Genomic DNA, 19,239 nt, shown 5'->3' with positions numbered 1-19,239 from the left:
CAGAAACACACTCCTGTGTTTCTTTCCACACCTGCACTGCTGATCCGCATCAGGGGCTGCCATGGCACGGGTAGCTCCCACGCAGCAGCCCCACAGCAGCTGTATCTCTTCTCCAGAAAAGGAACCAGTCTCAGGGGGGCTGGAGCTCTGTACAGCTCTGTGTACAGTGCTGGGAGTTTTGTTCAACCCTGCAATGGATCATGAGAAAAAAGTGTCTGTTTTACTTGGTGTCGGTAGTATTGATCTCTTCAAGTAGAAATTAATGGAAGTGTTTTCCTCTTTATTGCTTCAGGGCTTGCTGTCTAGAAATAGAATTTGCCTGTTTGTGATTCTCCTTGCAGTTACTTCTCACAACTATACATACCCAATGTTTCTCTGTCTTCCTTTCTTCCCATTTTTAAATGTACACATTTAAAGCATTTTGCCCACTGGGTATGGTTTAGAAAGAAAACTTCAGTACTTAATGCTGGGCAAAATGATTTCTGGTAATACAGGCAAGCAGTGAAAGAATAAGGCTTAGATTAGCCTGCCCTCCAAGAAAGGGCACACATTTGCAATAGTAAGTAATGAATGAAAATTGTTCTCAGTGTCTAGATATGCTTTTCAACTAGCTTAACTTCTTTCAGACTGGAGATATATATATCCTTTTGCTCAAAATGACAGGTTATGAAACTTACGAACTTTTGGTGGCTGTTTTCAAAAAGGAGTGCAACTTTCCATATTTAAGTGCTACCTATACAAATGTATAGTAAACATCTGGGAATATGTATAGTGCATGGTTTTTGGATCAACCTCAATTTGACATACTCAGCAGTTTTCTTGCCCTTACTCTATTTCCAGCTTTTGTTTAAATGCTCTCCCCTGATAATTGAATATGTAAAACTTCAACCTTGCAGCCAAGGATCAATGAAGGCTGACACTGAGCAGTGCAATATATGGGCTAATGGCTCCACTTTTATTGATCCAATTTAACACCCTGTGACAAGGGACCTAGTCTCCCCCTAACTGGCACCCTACAAGTAAATCTCTCCCTGCTCCCCAGCAATGTGCTTGATTTTAACATCAGCCATTAAGATTGTTTGTATGCTTAATCTTGCAGAGTTTGCTGAATCAGGGCCTCATCAAGACATATATCTAACAAAAGCAAGTACTGGGGGAAAAAAGGATAAAAGTCTAGCAGCAGAACCACATGGAATATAATTGGCCACTTTCAGGGCCCCTTAATCAAACCGACACAGAGGAGGAGGATTCAGCCCAGCACTTCACGCAAACCTTTTAATTGCTCTGGATCCAAACCCACCATTGGTGTGGTGCCAATGTCCCCTGTGGGACACCAGTGGTGGCCAAGGACAAGAAGCCAGCAGGTTCTGAGGTTTGCTCAGCAGGGTGGGACACTTCACAGAGAAGTGGTTTAGGGCTGCAAGAAGACCTGTTCCACCCTGCCTGCAACAGCTCCTGCAGCACCCACGGGTGCTCCTGGGAGCTACCGCCTACAGGGGACCACCACAGTGGTGTCCTGACCCCCAACACCATCCTGCAGCGTGAGGATGGAGCTGATGTCCCTTAGGTCTGGGAGCACCAAGCCCATGTCCATTCACAGCCCTGAAAAAATTGGAACTCTCAAGCGGAAAGATTTAAAAAGTCAGTAGGTTAATATACAACTCCTGCTGTGTTAAGACAGCCCAGCTTTGTCAGCAGGATGTGCATGCTTTGCAGAACTCCTTCCCCTGCATCCATCTATTTTTCTGAGATAGCATTAAGTGGAGTTGTAATATAATATTTAGGTTTGTTTGAGTTATGAGTTTGTTCTCTTTTCTACCAGCTGCAAACATATCACAGCTGAAGTCCTACCTTTCTAAACCCACCTGGTACGTGCATGCTGTGAAATTCTGGAAACTATTCTTTATTAATAGCATAAATCAAATCCTAATCTTTATTTCCTAACCCCTGGTGAGGTGTACATACTTCTAATATTTTTCCTGGCTATCTTCTGCACTTCTCAACCTCTCGACTGCAAGGACAGTGAGGCAGCAGCCACCATGTGATGCTATCTAATTTTTATCCATGTAGTTTGAGCCTTTCCTTGGCACAAAACTCAGGCCCTTAATCATGTGGTACAACAGGCATTATGCAACTTTGATTTAGAGAGAACAAGGATGGTCTAGCATGTTACAGGCACCAACAAAAAGAGGTGTATTTTAGACTGGCTAAGTGCAGTCATACACAATCATATATTTATAGTCATATTCAGTAAGGATTTGGTTTTTCTCCATTTTTTGCTGGCCTCCCTCCCAGACACCAGATCAAACCAATGTTCCAGGGTGCTCATGTGTAAAGCCTCATGGGATTTCTTGTTGTTTTCTCCCAAAAGTGCATGGGGTTATTTTTTTTTTTGTCCCAAGTTTTCCAGAAATTTGATCAAGTCTTGTATGTTGTTGTGGTTTAACCCAGCCGGCAGCTAAATACCACACAGCCCACCACATATACCCCACAGAGCTCACCCTCCCCCCTCCCTCTCTGGGATGGGGGAGAGAAATGGGAAAGTGAAGCCTGTGAGTTGAGATAAAGACAGTTTATTAAGACAGGGAAATAATAATAACAATAATAACAATAATAACAATAATAATAATAATAATAATGTGTACAAAACAAGTGATGCACAATGCAATTGCTCACCACCCACAGACCGATGCCCAGCCTAACCCTGAGCAGTCCGGCCGCCCTCCCCCCGGCTAGCCACCCCTATATATTGTTCAGCATGACCCCAGATGGTATGGAATACCCCTTTGGTTAGTTAGGGTCAGCTGTCCTGGGTCTGTCCCCTCCCAGCTCTTGCTGCACTCCCAGCATGCCCGTCGGCAGGACAGAGTGAGAAGCTGAAACCTTCTTGGTTCTCAGAGTGAGAAGCTGAAACCATCCTTGGCTTGGTGTAAGCACTGCTCTGCAACAATTAAAACATCATCGTGTTATCAGCACTCTTCTCATCCTAAGCTAAAACATAGCATTCTACCAGCTACTAGGAAGATAATTAACTCTGTCCTAACTGAAACCAGGACATATGCCCATGCCATGAGTTTGTATGCATGTGTGTACACTACCTTGTTTTTCCAGATGTGGTAATTAAATTTGCCTCAGTCACTCAGAACAAGCCACTATGGATTTACAAAGAACTGTATGGCAGAGTTCAGGTTTTAGGTTTCACTCAATAAAGTTAATACAGGCTTCTCAATACAGTTTAGTGAAACTCTCACACTTGGAAGTAAGTAACCCTCCACTTGAGCATGAATTCACATAAATAAGTCAATGGAGATAGAGTACAAGTGTGGGAGTGATTTTAGATTTATAACTGAGACATATATTCATATGGTATCAAAATGTATGGACCTTGTGTTTCCCTGAGTTAGCTATATGCTAGTTTACATAGTAGGGTAGGTTGGCTATAAATTTTTGTGTCTGTTCAGTTACAGTCCTGAATCTTTCCTTTTGCATGCCTGTGTTCAAGTTACATTTCACATTTGTTCAGTTGTTCACTTCCCAGCAATCCCTATGCAAATGTCAGAGCAGATTTTTTCAGCAATGCTAGTCAAGAATTCTGCCCAAGGGAGCAGAGTCCTTCTAAACACCTCTGGCCACCAACTACTCTTAGTTTAAATTTAGGCTCTTCAAAGACAAGATCACTTTATCATAGAATCATAGAACCATTAAGGTAGGAACCATCAGCATGTGTGAATGTGCGAGCTGAGGGTGCTTGGCTTGCCTTTTGTCTATTCACAGAGAGGCATCAGTTATAGTGAGCTGAGTAATGTTTTCATTCCCAACCCTGCAATTATTGTGTTGCAGTTAGTATCTGGGCATGAAGAATGCACAGCCTGAATCATTTGGCGTGCAGAGGGTCTGTGTGAGAACAGCAGGCTAATAGCAATGATGCAGGGGATTGGGAAAGCCTGCCTCCCAATTTTATGCACAACAAGTGGGAAATTACGTGCTTTCTGCCTGCAGAGATTTTGAATGGTAAGAGGGTTTCACTGGGTGGTGATGAGGGAAGCTTTCCATCACTCAGCATTTTCTCTCCCAGCACAGCCTGGGATTCCGGGAGCAGTCAGGGAACAGGCATTGGGGCTGCCATACGGCAGAGAGCTTGCAGCTGCTCTGTAAGGTTGCTCATACACCTTCACAGCAGGCAGCAGCAGCCAAATCTCAACCAACAGACCTGGCAGAGCTCCCCCAGTTTTGGAGCCATCGTGTCACCTGTCTGACGCCAAAAGGGTGTCCTCCCCCTGGTCACTCTACCTTGTCCACTCTATCGAGGAACAGTGAGGAGAAACACCCCGGAGTTTCTTCATCTTCTTCTCTCCAGGACAAAGAAAAGGTTTCTTGTTCAACTGTATTTTGTGACAACAAAACTTTCTCAGGAAGAACCTAGAGTTTTTCTGCAAGTGCTTGTGCACTGGGTTTGCCCCACAACATCAAGTGAATTTTTTTTTTTCTAGCTTTCTTGTTGTCTGCTTGCTTGGCAGTCAAATGGAAGTAATGTGTTAAGTCCTTTCAGAAACCTCCTTTTTATCTGGGATTCTGATGGAGACAGGGATTATGGTCCACAAAAGTGCCTATGTGACATAAAAGCAGAAATCCAGGACTTTCAGTAGGCTTTAGTTTGTTAATCATGTTTTGCTGCATTCTGGGAATAATAAGTTTTTATTTATTTATGCTGTCTTTAATTTGAGCTTCTCAAAACTGCATGTAGAAATTCCTTGACAAATCTTCAAAACAGGCATAGAATTAGTTAAAAATAGTTCTAGCCTTATTTTACATAAACAGTGATTAAAAATAACACTTCTGATGCATTTGTTGTTGTTTGTTTGTTTGTTTGTTTCTGGTTTGGGGGTTGGTTTGGTTTTGGCTGAGTAGCCATTGAAGAGGGATCTCAAGCCTATTAGAGATCAATCATCAGAGTGATCAGCACCTGGCTGTTATAAAAGCCAGCAGGCTCTAATATCAGCTTATTTGTGGAGCTGTGGAAAGTTGGAGGGTGTCTGTCCTGGTACCCCCTTAACAAGGCTGGGGTCAGGTTGGTGGGTCACCTCTGTTTCTGGTGTCACAGTCATGTACTCTTGAGGGCTTTCTGGCTTGGATGTCATTTTACTTTTTGCTTACTCTGGGATTGGGGTTGTTTTTTCTTGGTGCTTAAAGCAAGAGCCAAGGCTGCTAGCAAGAGAGGTCTGTGTGAGTGGTGGCTGACCCAGTAGGTTCAGGTAAACAGCAATAACTGATGGCTGTATTATGCCATGGTTTCTAGCCATCCTATAGGTGTTTTCCAGTCTGTTACTAGTTGCACAGAGTTTGCAGAAGCTTTTGGGAACTATGCTGCTTGCTCAGCTAGAAGGTATATGGGGGACTACATGTGAGTCCTCCCATTATTTGGAATGGGATAGGCTGTTGCTTTGAATTAGTTGGATGAGGAAGATAAACGTGTGCAACGACTGTGCTGTGAAGGACATAGATAATGCTTATGGCTTCACTTGTATTAATTCAGGGTGTTTTAAACTCCCAGGGGCTCTAGGCTCAGGAAAGTGATGGAACAAAAGCTGCCTTGTTTTATTGCACTTAAGTACTTCTGTTAACTAACAAATCACACTTCAGTTGTGGTGTGACCTCAAGTACTCTTATTCCTCCTGTGTCAATCCAAGCCCTACACCTGCAGCCTTGTTAGATGGTAAAGCGGCTTCATTAAGCCCTGCATGTAGAAGCAGAGCTGGTAGGTCAGTGGGCACTGCAGCAGCCACAGGAGTTGGGAAAACCTCACTGAAGATCAAGGTGATATTGCAGGTATGTACAGACTTCCGATATCATTAAAATTGGTGGTAGCAGGCTTAATGAGTTGAGGCTCTGGCCTCCATGGTGAGGAAGATTTACTATCTGTGCAGAGCATGTCTGCTGTTGTTGTTCATTTTATTTTCCCTTGAGGAAGTGTGAGCCTATTTGAATGCATGCTGGACATTGCCAAATCATAGGCAAAGTACACTTTCAAACCCTGCCTCTTGCAGGCAAAGCTGGATCCTCAGCTGGCACAGACACCCTTTTAAATTATACTTGTAGAAACAGTCCCCCCAAACTTCATCTGGTTTCCTTCATTTATGTCTAGAAACCTAGAATTATAATCAGCACTAAATTGTAGCTGGAACTGTATTACACAATAGCTTAGATCCTTGTTGCTGCTTTTGAATTTTCATTTTCTTTTTTTCTTTTTTTTCCCACATAATGTTATATGTAGTCCTCAAATGTATTCCTATATCTGGAAGGTGAATATCACCTTCTTTAATATGGTTTAATGGGACGTTCTTTCCCCTTCTAATTCCATGGAAATAGGAGTTATACTGGATAAAACTGCACATGAATATTACCATAATTTTACTCTGTGTCAAAGATACAATCTCATAAGAATTTGACTCTATCACTAATTTGAGAAAAGGGCACAAGCATTAAAGCGGAGGTATGTAACCTTTAGGAGTCCTTCAGTTTGTATGGAAGATATCTGGAATACAAATTGTTGGGCATTATACTCTGAAATGTTCCAATAACTTTTGAACTGCAAAATTATGTAACTGTCACTACTGTGGTCACATATACCCCTCCTCCCCATGCTGCTCTTCTGTACCAGACTGCAAATCTGAAACACTGCTTGTAAGGAAAAGCTGAATGCTATTAGTATTCAAATGGATTTCCTTTTCCATATGAAAAATGGAAGAGTCAATGCAGTTGGGTATGTCCCAAATGCATTTGCTTGCAACTTGGGATGTGTCAGGGCTATGGAGGTAGATTGAAAAAATTAAATGCAGCAATAAAAGTGCCTGATCTGTAACCTTCATGAGAGTATGTGGCATCAACTCCCAGCTGATGTTAGTGTGCTTTGGCTTTCCGCTGAGAAGTTAACAGACTTGGCCACTGTGCTTTGGGTGAGTATGATGTAGCCAAGGGCTTTCCTTTGGCCCCAAGGCTCATCATCCTTAGGATCACAACCAATCTTGGTGTCCTTCCCAAAAGGGCCATGTAGCCTTAACAAAGCAGTGCCAGCATAAGTTACTCTTGTCAACAACACACCAAAAAAGTTCATGCTCTCTACTGTTTGTCAGTCGTCGAAGGAAGGAGTCTTTCCTCTTCCCTTTCCCACCAGGGTTAACCAGCTTAGTTTAGAAAGGCTTCGCCTGCCTGCTGGCACCTCAGCTGTCTCAGATATGGTAATAAGGGGCTGGTGAGGGGGGTGTTCCTGGGGGTGCGCAGATTCTCCTCTCCTCAGTGAGGCACTAGCTGTGTCCTGCCATGCTGGAGAGGTAGGCGAAGTGCTGGGCTCGGAGCCTGGCTCTTCTGTCAGGAGGCAGCCCTGGCTGGTGGCCTGGGGGCAAAGGGGCTCTCAGCAGTGCTTCTGCTGCGCTGAGGCTGAATGGCAACAGAGGAAATCCCTGACTGGATGGGAACGCTCCACAGCTGCAGGACTGCCCAGTCTTACAGGATTCTCAAGCATCTGGTTTTCTTGGTAAGTAAAATGTTCTCATTTGTTCTGCTTTGAGCTCTGGTAAAGGTTTCAGCTGGGAAAGAGGTTAAGATCCAGTAGGGGGAGCATACTGCATTTTTTAATGGCTTTATCAAAAAATAAAAATGTACAGGTTAGAAATTCATCTGTCTCCGGGGGAAGTGTGTTTACCTTAATGCATGTGCTGTGTCAAATGGCTTCCTGGCTGTTGAGCACAGCCACCAGGCTGGTGAGGTGCTCGGCCCTGCTCGTAGCACCCACGTACTCGGTGTTGCCCTCCTTGAGAAAGCTGGGACTGCCATCAGAGCTGGGTCTCAGCTGCATGTTCTGCACAGCCTCTTCCCCTGTGACATGCCCTGAAGCTGCAGGCCTGGTCTATCTTTACAGAAGAATGCGACAAGTCTGCTTAAATGTACCATAGACATTGTTTCCTCCTCCTCTGGTGAACACAAATATCTGTATTTTTCATATGTGCCTTGGTGTTAGTCATGTTAGTGGTGTTGTACTGAAGGAATATGAAATGTGTTTGGTTAATATCGTATATTCTCCTTCAAAATTCTTGAACCAGACAAGAACTAGGCAATGTGCAGCTGGGGCATTATTTAAATCTGTTTGGAAACCTCATGCTAATATTTAAATTACATCTCATTTTAATTGAAATATTTATTTCTGGGAAGGTAGAAGATAGAGTCAATACCATGAAAGTTTGCAAGCAATGACATTGCCATGTTGGGTGATAAATACCAACTTGCATAAAGAATAAATGTGTGGAAGCGTTTTCTCTAGAGGCTCAGCAATGAGAAAATAGTGAGTTAAAATGTTTCTTAGTTATGTGCTGGAAAAATTAGCAAGAGCCTGCATTAATTGAGATTCAATTCTTTATGTATATTAGTTCCTTCTGGGATTCTTAGCAGTGAGAAACAGAGCAACAGATTAAGCTAAGTGTTGGCAATGACAGAGATAAATCGAGGGTTTAAAGCCTACATTGAGACAAATTACTAAAAACCTGCTTGCTCTTTTTTCTTGACTTCCTGTAAGAGCAAGTACTCAGTGACACAGCAGAGCTGCTGTTTGTGAACTTGGCTGTGGTAGGTACAAAAGGGAATTTAAGCTTAGCGGATGCGACTGGCCCAGCTTTCAAGTGAGTGCATTAATGTTTTTTTCTGTAACTTGAAAGCAGGTGCTTTCAGCATCCTTAGACTGCTGCTTCTTGCAGTCTCTGCTCAGATTTCCTCTGTGCCCTCTGTAACCCTGGGCAGGGCAGCAGTGCATGTGGGCAGGGGCTGACCTGCAGCAGCCCTGGGTTGTGGTACTGGGGCCGTGCTCTCACTGTGCAAGGCAGAGCAGGGCTGCAACCCTGCGGGGCTCTGGGGCCTGGTGCAGTCACCAGGCCAAAAGCAGGAGATTTTCAGCTTGTGTCAGCTTTGGGACTGGATCCAAAGAGGTGTTCTTAAGGTCTTTGGTGCATTTGAAACATAATGTGTATTTTACACATAGCTCAAACAGAATAAGCCGATCTAGTATTTGGTAGTATAGTTCTATTAATTTCCATCCCCATTCCCACTCACAGGTACTTAAATTAAAAGTCTGCAACCGGATTAGTAGTATTAGTAAATTTTAAATCAGCATAAATAATACAGAAATTAAAAATAAATAAAGTTGCAATGGTCTGAAACACAGACACTATCAAAGTCTTTATCTGCCTTCAGAGGTTTCTGTATGTTGCTGATACACTGAAAATTATTTCTAGAGCATGTGTATACTATTGTTCCTAATTTAAATGTGTGCACTGACTGTTTTAAGACCCAGAGCCAGACCCACTGGAAGAGGATGGCTGTTCTGTGCTGTTAACAATGCTGACTGAAACGGGCATCTAGCCCAAATCATGCTGTGGTGGCACAGGAGAGTTCTTTGTGGTCAGCACAGAGATGTTTTTTGCCACACACTGCAAAACAAGTGGAATTTACTTCTCTTGCTGGGTATGATTTTTCAGCAAGCTGTTTGGAAACTGTGTTATTGAGTTAGGATAAGCTAATTACTCCAATATCTCAGCACTGATTAAGCTGTAGCTGTGGTATCCAGAAACTGAAGTGCAAGATGCAGTGAATTCAATGTCTGCAAGTAGAGAGTGACTAATCTCTGGATGCTGTTGTTACTTCTACACATTTTCTTGGTATTGGCTCAGCACCATTGATGTTCTTGTGGGATCGGTCCCTGCGCATGGAGAACTGTCCGTGCGTCTCAATGGACGTGCAATGCTGGCGGCAGCCCTGGGTGGGCCGGGAGCTGGTCCTGCATTTGGGCTCAACATGTGGCTTCTGGGGTGAGCTTGGGCATCGGGTGTGGGGAAGGATGCTGGAGCTGGTGGCAGCTGTTCAGCAGTGCTGTGGCTGTGCTGGGCCCCCACACCTAGATCTCACCCACATACTCCCTTCAAATTAAACAGTATGCACCTGCACTTTTTAGAAAACGGTTGTTACTGAATTTGCTCAAATATTCAATTTATTCTATTCCAAGGATTTCTAATCAATATTGCATTCTAGCAGAAAAATAATGTAATAAGCTGTTATTAGTATAATGTGTTTTTTGATGCTCACAACTGACAGTTAATCTTTATTTTAATTAATTCTCAGATTAGTTAAATAGAAAACATTCTGATTTTTCATTCTACTTAAAAAAAATAAAAATAAAAAATTACTATGCTTCCAGCACTGATAATGATGGGATAGACCAGATTTCTATGTTCTGATATATAGAGGAACAATTCTGGTTGCTCTAGTTCAAGCCATCCATAATCAAAGAGTTTCTTGTAGAGGCTCAGTGGAAATGAGGTTTCCTGTGATGCCTTCCCAATATTTGCAGCTCCAGACTGCAGGCACCAATCCCTGGTAGCTGGATTTCACTGAACAAAAAGCAAACACTTCTGTCCTGTCTTGTGCCATGTGATGTTTGCTGAACGTTAAGTATCTGGGCTATCAATTTTTTCCACGAAGATAGTCTCAAACTTAACAAACAGGATTGTTACTTGCCCTAATTAAATGTATGCTTTTAAAATCAGTCCTCTACCTAAGACAGCCTGAAATACTTTTACAGGTGATGAGAACTTGTTCTGCATCGTGAAGATGAGTTTGACAGGGGCACAGCAGAGCTTCTCTAGAGCTTTCTGAATTGTTTGGTCTCCTGAATTTCTGTAAGGACGTTAACAAAGTAGTTTTACGCTACTTTCTAGAACATTCTGTTCTACCGATGACTGGACACATTTATGGTAATAACAAATAAAACATTGTCAACAATCCTTGGTAAAATATTGCAGAAGATACAGTAGGTATAACAAAAATATTTTCCAAGTATGTGGAGACTGAATAGAATTTCTGTAAGGGTTTGTAATGTTTAAAAAAACAAACAAAAAAAAAACCTCAGAACTTAGAGCTGTCATGGATCTGAGTGGAAAACTTGGTTTGCTGTCCCAGAATAAATATGAGGTTTCAATTTGTTTATACTTCTTCATTTTCTCATATTGCTGTTACTTTAAACAAGAGATAAAAGGACAATTTGTGTGTGCATGAAAGTAATTAGTCTGAGCAAGAAAAGAGGCTGATAAGATGTTGCTTCACCTTCAGTCATTTCTAAAACAACCATAAACTGAAATTGTAAACTTAACATACTTTGAACTAAAACAAAGCTTTTTTTTTTTTTTTTTTTTTTATTTTTTAATAAATGCTACTTTGTAGTTGCATTCCCTGTCATACCCCTCTCTCCCCCACAGTCTACTTTCTTAATTTGGCACACTTTGCACATAAGCCTTTTTCCATAAGACCGGGCAGGAGGAGGATGCAGCCAGAAATGTTCTTGTCAGCTTCTGATGTGAGGCACCACGCCACTGCCCAGTGTGCCTCAGTGACCTGCACCAGGGAGCCAGAGGGTCTGTGAGATGTATTAACATTCCTTAGCAATGTAATTAGCTTGAGGTGCTATGTACTAGTTACGGGCATCAACACAAAACTCGAAGACAGCCTGAACAAAGCACTAGAAACCTGGGGGAATATCCAGTGCTATCAAATTGCTGGACTGGGTAGCCTAACAGGATTTCTGTCGCTGGCAATTAGCCACCCCTGGTAAAGAGTTGTCAAAGGCAGAACTTGCCTCTCTCCTTTCTGAATGAACCTAAGAAGAAATGAATGCATGCTTAAAGCCCAGGCCTGTTTCTGCCTTTGATAAGGAAGTTTAGTAGTGACAGCAGTGGGTGAAATGGTATTTTTGACCAAAGAGCACAGAATTTGCAGAGGTGTTAGGTATTTAGAATATTTGTCTAGTTGGTGTGTCACAGCATGAGGAAGACTTACCCTGATGAGTAGTTTGGGTTTGTTTGTTTGTTACAATCACATTTGAGAAAGCAACTTGTTTTGGTTTCTGTGAAACTTTATCTGAGTGATATGTACATGTTCAATATTGAGGAGAAAACTTCGTGTTTGTTTGGGGTCACTTTTTTCCCTTCTCTGCTATTTAATATTTATGATGTAAGTTGCTGTATCAAAATGCTAAATAATTGTGACCTGTATAGGCAAGGAGTTTTATTTAACCTTTGAAAACTGTATTTACATGTTTTAATATATATGAATAATACATAAAGTCAGGCACTAAGGTTATTTTCAAAGCCAGTCATTTCAGAATCAAGCTGTAGAAAACAACAGTGAAGATTGGGTTTTTTTCCTCTTGTCCTTTACCTTTTTTAATTCGCCAAGATTCAGGAAATAACATTGAAGTCTTATGCCATTGGGATTTCTCACTAAACTTCAAAGCTTAATTTAGTCTCTGCTGGAATGAAGAGAGGCATAAAACAGGCACATTGGAATCCGTTTAACCGAGTGACTGCAAAAGAAATACAGTTTCAAAGAAAACAAACGTTCTGCACAATCATTTAACAAAAGAAAAAAAAAAAAGGTGGAGTGCAGTTGCTAAAATGCAGAGGTACCTGGGTCCCTGGGGTGGCTGCTGAGTGCAGGTACTGCTCCAGTACATGGAGGGGCATGGGGCTGCCCTGGGGCTGGGTCCCAGCCTTGCACACCCCCAGGCAGTGTGGTGGCCCCACACTGGCTTCTCCATCCAGGAGACCAAAGGCAAGGCAAAACCTCCCGGTCCCTTCCTGAAGGATAGGTCCCCTATGGTGCATGTGGCTATGTGCATACATACCTGAATGTGTATAACAATTTTCCACAACATCATTTTAATAGAGTATGTCAGCATGGAAGATTTGGCTTATTTTCCAGCATATTTGATGCTTCATGAAGGATGCAGTTTTACTTCAGACTGCTCCTTTATAAGCCAACTCGTCAAAGAAATGTTCTTGTCATTAGCAAGGTGTTTCTTTTAAATCATTCCCCTATCTGTATTTTTTATCCATTGTGACATGAATTTTCTTCTATGAAATGAGCTGTGTAATTTTGCTAAGGCAGTGCTAAGTGCTTTATTTTAGAAGCATTACAGGTTAATGCAGACTTTCAACCAATCTTACAAAAACAAAGGCTGTGATCATTTGTTCTGCCTCTGCAGTGGTTTTATGATGATTGCTTGTAATCCAGTCAATGCATATCTGCAGGAAGTGCTCTATTTACACAGTATTTCTTCTGACACACCCCACTGATGCAGAGCTGACCTTGAAATATCTCTCCTCTATCGTCCACATGAGGAAATCGTTCTCCTTTTCAATAATTTTAAGAGCTTGTGATTGCATAGCATCTTCAGTCTGAAAATATCAATGTTCCACACTTGGCACCACTGAAAGGCTGTAGCAGTAGCCAGGTGGGCAGCCAGATGTTATTCACTGCATGAGGGCAGGACTTGCACTGCACCGGCATGTCCTTATGCTTTAAAAGTAGGCTAAATACCAGCCTCTCCTGCTACTGACTACTTCCAAGGATTTGTCCTCTGCATGGGGCAGCAGTAACTCTGAGATTCATGGCCCCGTCCTGTGGGAGACCCGTGCTGACTCTGCCTTTCTGGAGGTGCTGAGGGCTTGGTCCCCAGGTGATGGCTGCTCCCTGTGCTGTTTCCATGGCTGGTCCTAGCACAGGGCACAGAAAGGGATGGAGCCTGTGCTGGGCCATCGTCCAAGGAGCAGGCTCCAAAAATGGGGGTGAGACGAAGCTCTGCAGGGAATAGAGAGGGGAAGAAGCCTGGCTTGATGAAATGGGAGCACATTAATGAGAATTAATTTCATTTAAAAATCTTTAGGCCTATCACAGAATTTTAACTGTTGCATAAAACATTTCATTTTAATAATGCACTTTAATCATATTTCTTTTCATTTATGGGAGTGTTTGACACCATTTTATGTGACTAAGGGTAGGCTTTTTTTTTCTTTGCTGCTGTTACAGATGGCTTGGTCCATACTGGATCAATTTACAATGCTTATGCCCCATGTGTAGAAATTATGTAATTTCTGATAAGATTCTTGCATTTTCATTAGCATTCATGTGAGTTGCTGTATCTGTGAGAAGGAAAAACTTCTGAGCTAAGAGCTGTTAGTTGAGAATAGAGATGCTATAAGGAAAAACAAATGCTCTGAAAAAGATGTTTGCTTGTCTGAGTATGAAGAAGGCTAAAAAGTAAAAATGCCTTCCTGTAAGACATTGTGGTTCAAAGGGCAAGAGCTGACTTGTGGTCCTTTCTAATTTGTACATCTGCAAATTTGTTAGAGTAATTAAATGATAATATAAAAATCAGATTAAAAAGGAAGCTTCCTTAAAGATTACTCTCAACTAACAAGGGTCAAAAGTAAATTATAAGTAACAGTTGAAAAGCTGGATATTTCTAGCTGCATAAATGTCACAACTGAAAAAAGCAGTAACTCAACCTTCTATATTTGAACATCTCATTATATTCAAGGCCATTGAAAGGCACATTAAGTTCCAGAGAGGTGATGCATAAGGTCTCTTGCTGAAAACCCATCCTTTAATTATTTTATGGAGGTTAATGTTGCTGTAGTAGAGCAGTAGCTTGGTCTTAGCAGTGAATAATGGATTTCAGCAGAAATGGTTTTAATGGAAAATTAATAAAGCAATGCAGAATGGCTGAATTGCATATGAAGGCTGGTGATGATGTTCATGATTTTAAGTGTTGCTTTAAAAGTTTTACTTTGCAGCTGGTTTCCAGGAATCAAAGCTATTTTTCTCTCCTATTGTGTCCTCTATTCCTGGGCAGGTTTACCTTTATTTTCTTCCTTTCCCTCCCTCTCTCCAGAAGAGTGCAAGTGCACTTGTGAGGTAAGCAGATTTAAACAGATACCCACAAAATCCCTCTCTCTAGAGGGATTATCTCCCACCTCCATGTAAAAGTTTTCCAGGATCTTGGCTTTGATGAAGGGTGGTAGGGCATTCATTGTTTGTGTTTTCAAGTTAAGCCTTCCCAAAGTTATTCATGTTTGTCTGCTGTTACACTGTGTTTGTGGTAAGCTTGTGCTCATATGGATGTTTTATGTCAGGTCTGTTTGCTAGGGAACATGGCCATATGCCTATCATCTTTGGGGCTTTTAGCTTGAGCACCCAGGGAGCATTGCTCACTGACATAATGAACCTTAAACAGGTTGCAGCAATGGGTGAGTGTCTGCAGATGTCTTGTCCTGTGGGTTCCAGCACTGGCTATTCTGGAAGAAGATGAGGAATGCAGAGCATCAGTAACTTGCATATTTGGAGAAGTGGGTTGAGCCCAGTGGGACAGCTGGAGGTTGATGTTGAGCTCCCAAGTCAATAGCCTGAGCATGAGAGCAGTCAGGATCAAATGGGGCTGCTCTGGGGGTAACCTGAACCCTGGTGGGCAGTGGGACAAAATGTAGCTGCAAGTTGATGGAGAGTCTTGATTCCAGCTTGTATATCATAACAGTGGTTTGCTCTTATGTGTCATAAAAATAGATGCAGGGGGAGAAACAAATCAGTAAAACCTAACTTTCACTACTGGGCTTCTATTTATGACAGACCTAGTTGCAAATGAATTAGACTGATTACAGTAGTTTTGCTGCTAGTGTCATTCCCTGACTTGGCATAAAGCAGAAGGTCCCAGTAAAATTCAGTCTGAAATCTGCACTGGCTGTAGCATCTTGCTTCTTTGGGGCCTTCTGTCCTCTCAAACCTGGTGGGTTTGGGACTCAGACCACCGCTTTGTCTGTCTGAATACATGAAGAGGTCCACCTGGGCAACCTGTAGTGTATGGGGATCAGAAGTCCATTGTGATCAGTGGTAGGTCGTCTCTTCGGGAAGGAAAAAAAGAACTTTCTCTGTGACCTAGACAGCACTAGACACGTGGTGCTTCACTTTCTCCTTCTGTGTGTCTGACCAGAGTCTGTGCATCTATCAGTGACTAAGTGAAACTTGCACACTGTTTTTGTAAGAAATGCATATTTGCATATTGCATGGATTGGCATAATACTTGTGTAAAATACTTATGGTGCAGTGCAGCATGTGAGCATCAGTGTCTACTGTGCAAACTTGCTGCAGTCCTGAGGTCAGTGGTGGCAAAGATCTCTGTCTTGCCAAGTGCAATTGAGCTGCAGACTTGGGATAACAGCCAAAAGCAACACAGATTATTTACACCTGCAGTACAGAGCCTGAGAGGGTATGTGATCAGTGTCTGTGAGCACACCTGGGGATAGATAAGGAGGGCAACTTAAACTGACAGATAATGCTGGGGAAAGAAGAGAAAAAAAGAGAAGCACGAGTTACAAATATGTATTAAGTTCTCAGTTTGTAGATGACTCATAACCATTAGATGACAAAAATCCTACAGCCTTTGTAGGAGAGAAAGGGGTGAAAAATACTGCAATTTTTCTTAAGTTAGAAGTCAGTATATTTGTGAGTATAACTTACATGCAGTGGTGCAGGCAGCAGCAGGGATTGTGTGCAATGGCCCAAAAAGTCCTTGTCAACTCTTACTATCTTAAATGTATACTCACAGAATGTATAACAAACTAATACGTACATATGTGTTTGTATACCTATGTATACAAAGTGAGTGTGTATATGTTACATACAGAATGTAGATAAAGAGGCAGCCTCTGTACCTCATTTATTGAGTATTGGTAGGCTACAATGAGCTGATTTTTGGCACACAGTTTATGAATATTCATGTTCTACAGTTCCAATTTTAGCCACCTGGAGCCTTCAATACAGGACATGCACATAATTACAGTCTTTTTGAGAGTTTGCAAGCTATGTCCTCACCAGTTATAGGGGTGAAATGACCTATATATATATATACTTAAATGATTCTGTAAATTTACACCAGGCTATGTAATGGCAATGTGATGTCATTCTCACAATCCTCGTGTTTTGTGGTGGAACCACAATTCTGGCCTGTGGTCTCGTGTGAATTTTCACAACTGGCATAGGCCTGGGCTCAAACTCCATGGCACATGGCCCAAATCCACTGACAGGAATTGGTGCCCAAACAGGTCTTCAAAGCATTTTAATGCCTATGTCCAAAAAGAATCTGCTCTTTTTAAAGTCACAGTAACAGTGGTGATAGTCCTATTTCGCAGGTTCCCGACTTACCCACTTTGTTGCTTGTTCTCCATGACAAGGGGGCTGGCGGGGAGAACTCCGAAGGCACAGGCCAGCAGCCCCAGGCAGAAGGTGCCTGTGTGCAGCCCTTACGCCGCCAGCATGAGTCCCGCTGCCTGAGTGCTGGGGGTGCCGAGGCGCTGCTCCCCAGTCAGTGAGCGAGGAAGGCTCAAGTTGGCTGAAATTTGCTGATGTGAAGGCATTGTGCAGTGCGGTGTGCATGTTGCTTTAGGAATATGAATGCTTATTCAATATTTAAAGAATGTGCTTTCCTCTTGTTGGATTTTAGGGATTCTACTTTTTTTTCAGTTGTCTGACTCTTAGTGATGTTTTACAACTACTTAGAGTGACATTCGTCAAGGTTGCCTACTATTATCTTTTCTGTTGTTAACGTTTTAGTGACAACCATTATTTAGTACAGCTTATGTGAAAAAGTAAAATGTTGGGTATTAATATTAAGTAGGGTTCAGGTAATAGAAGCTGAATAAAGCTTTCCAAATCATTTGCCACAGCCTCCTTTGTTCTGTGTGTTTTGTTTTTAATTCTTCCCCACTTGCCTTTGCGTGGATTTTCAGCATCAGAATCAAGCTGATTTTCTTCTGGCTGTGTTTGTCATGTAAATGGCAGAAAATTTTTGGCTTTCATTGTAAATCTGTTCAGTGCTGTAAATGTACCACTGTCGTGGTAGTTTGGCTGCTGGGGAAGACCTGGAGGGAGAGGCTGGGGGGAAGTGCCCCAAGCACGAACAGGGAGCTGTGTGGAGTGGGACTATTTACTTATTTTAAAGCACAAATGACACACACAGAGGAAACCCAGCTCCCTTTATACAAACTCCTTATTTTATTAAAACTACTGTTTTCAGGCAGGTTTTCAAGGAATCCTTTATTTCACATGAACAGAAGCATCTTGCAGTCCCTTAGGCTGTGCCGTTCATAAGCTTCCACGCTGGTGGCTGCTGAGCACCGGGTGCTCCCTGGCACAAAGGGGAGCAAGCGGCAGTAGCTGAGGTGAGCACCTTGCTGGCTGGCTCTGGAGAGAGGTGGTGCAGGCTTCAGCATCTGTCAAGACCACATTGGTGCTCCCTGGGGGGCCTGGTCCTCTCACCCTGCCTAGTAAGGGCTTGCTTTGGCTCCCACAGGGAGTCTGGAGCCCGTCCTGGCCAGCAAACCTGAAGAGGGAAGCCATGGACCATGCTGAGAAGAACAGAATTTATTGTCTTACGTGCTCAGTTGAAAATCATTTGTCAGTGTTGAGACTTTTTTTCTCCCATTACATATACCCATTTCCAACTCAGTAGCTGTGAAATCCCCAGCAGCCCTGGTGGTGGATGCCTGCTGCAGGAGCAGCATCACTTTGCTGCGGAGTTCTGGCTGTTCGCACACAGAGGGGCACACGCAGGCAGACACTGGTATCTTTGTCTTGGTCTATAACCAAATTTCTATGCTTTGTTTTGTCTTTTGGAGATCTTAGTGCCCTGAAGAACATCCAAGAGTAGAGAGAATTTGCATTACTCAGCAGATTCCACAAGTATCTTTGCTTTAGCTGCTATACAGGTCTTTTTTATGAAAAAAAGAATATATTTCTAAACATAGCTGAGTGCTACCACGCTATCATCTTGGCACATACTCTCTGGGTAGCCCTGTGAAGTTTCTTCCCCTCAGGGCTTCATCCACTGTCAGGATGTATCTGTTGATAAGATCTTTCATTTCCTGGGTGAATGGCTCAAAATTCTTCTGCTTAGCACCAGACCGCTTGAAGTTCCCATCCCTATTGTTCTCAACACAGAGCAGCCGGTCCTCTGTCACTGTCATGTTGAGGAACTCCACCATCTCCTTCAGCTTGGGTATGAGGCTCTGTTTCAAGTCCTCATAGTGGATGACAAGGAGGCGTTTTCCATACTTCAGCCAGTCCAGAACATGGGAGGCCCACCAGGAGGCATAGCTGTTCACGAAATCAGGCCACTCTAGTTGATGGGGAAAAACAGAGAAATAAGACAATGTTAGCCATACTTTCCCCAGTTTTTTAAATTTTACCTTGGTACAGGAGTAGAGGTGCTGGCCGTGGAATGATGTTGGTGGGTGGGTGTGTGCTGGAGAAGGCAATGTGGCCAGCTGCAGAGGTACAGCAGCTCTGCTTCCAGCTTTGGGTATGGAGGCGGAT

General features: G+C 42.7%; 1 protein-coding gene across 2 annotated transcripts in view; it reads right to left on the bottom strand.

Annotated features, from left to right (window-relative positions):
• Window positions 1–17,896: 17,896 nt before the first annotated feature.
• Window positions 17,897–19,239, bottom strand: part of WSCD1 (WSC domain containing 1) — a 30,438-nt gene continuing 29,095 nt past the window's right edge. For both annotated transcript variants that reach the window (XM_084492783.1, XM_084492784.1), the window contains exon 9: window positions 17,897–19,042. In XM_084492783.1, the coding sequence (XP_084348909.1) occupies window positions 18,690–19,042 (353 nt within the window). In that variant the 3' untranslated portion in view covers window positions 17,897–18,689. The remainder of the gene's footprint in view (window positions 19,043–19,239) is intronic.

This window comes from Aythya ferina (assembly GCF_964211825.1).
Source record: "Aythya ferina genome assembly, chromosome: 19".
Classification (NCBI taxonomy): domain Eukaryota; kingdom Metazoa; phylum Chordata; class Aves; order Anseriformes; family Anatidae; genus Aythya; species Aythya ferina.
This window is presented reverse-complemented; position numbering and strand designations above follow the sequence as displayed.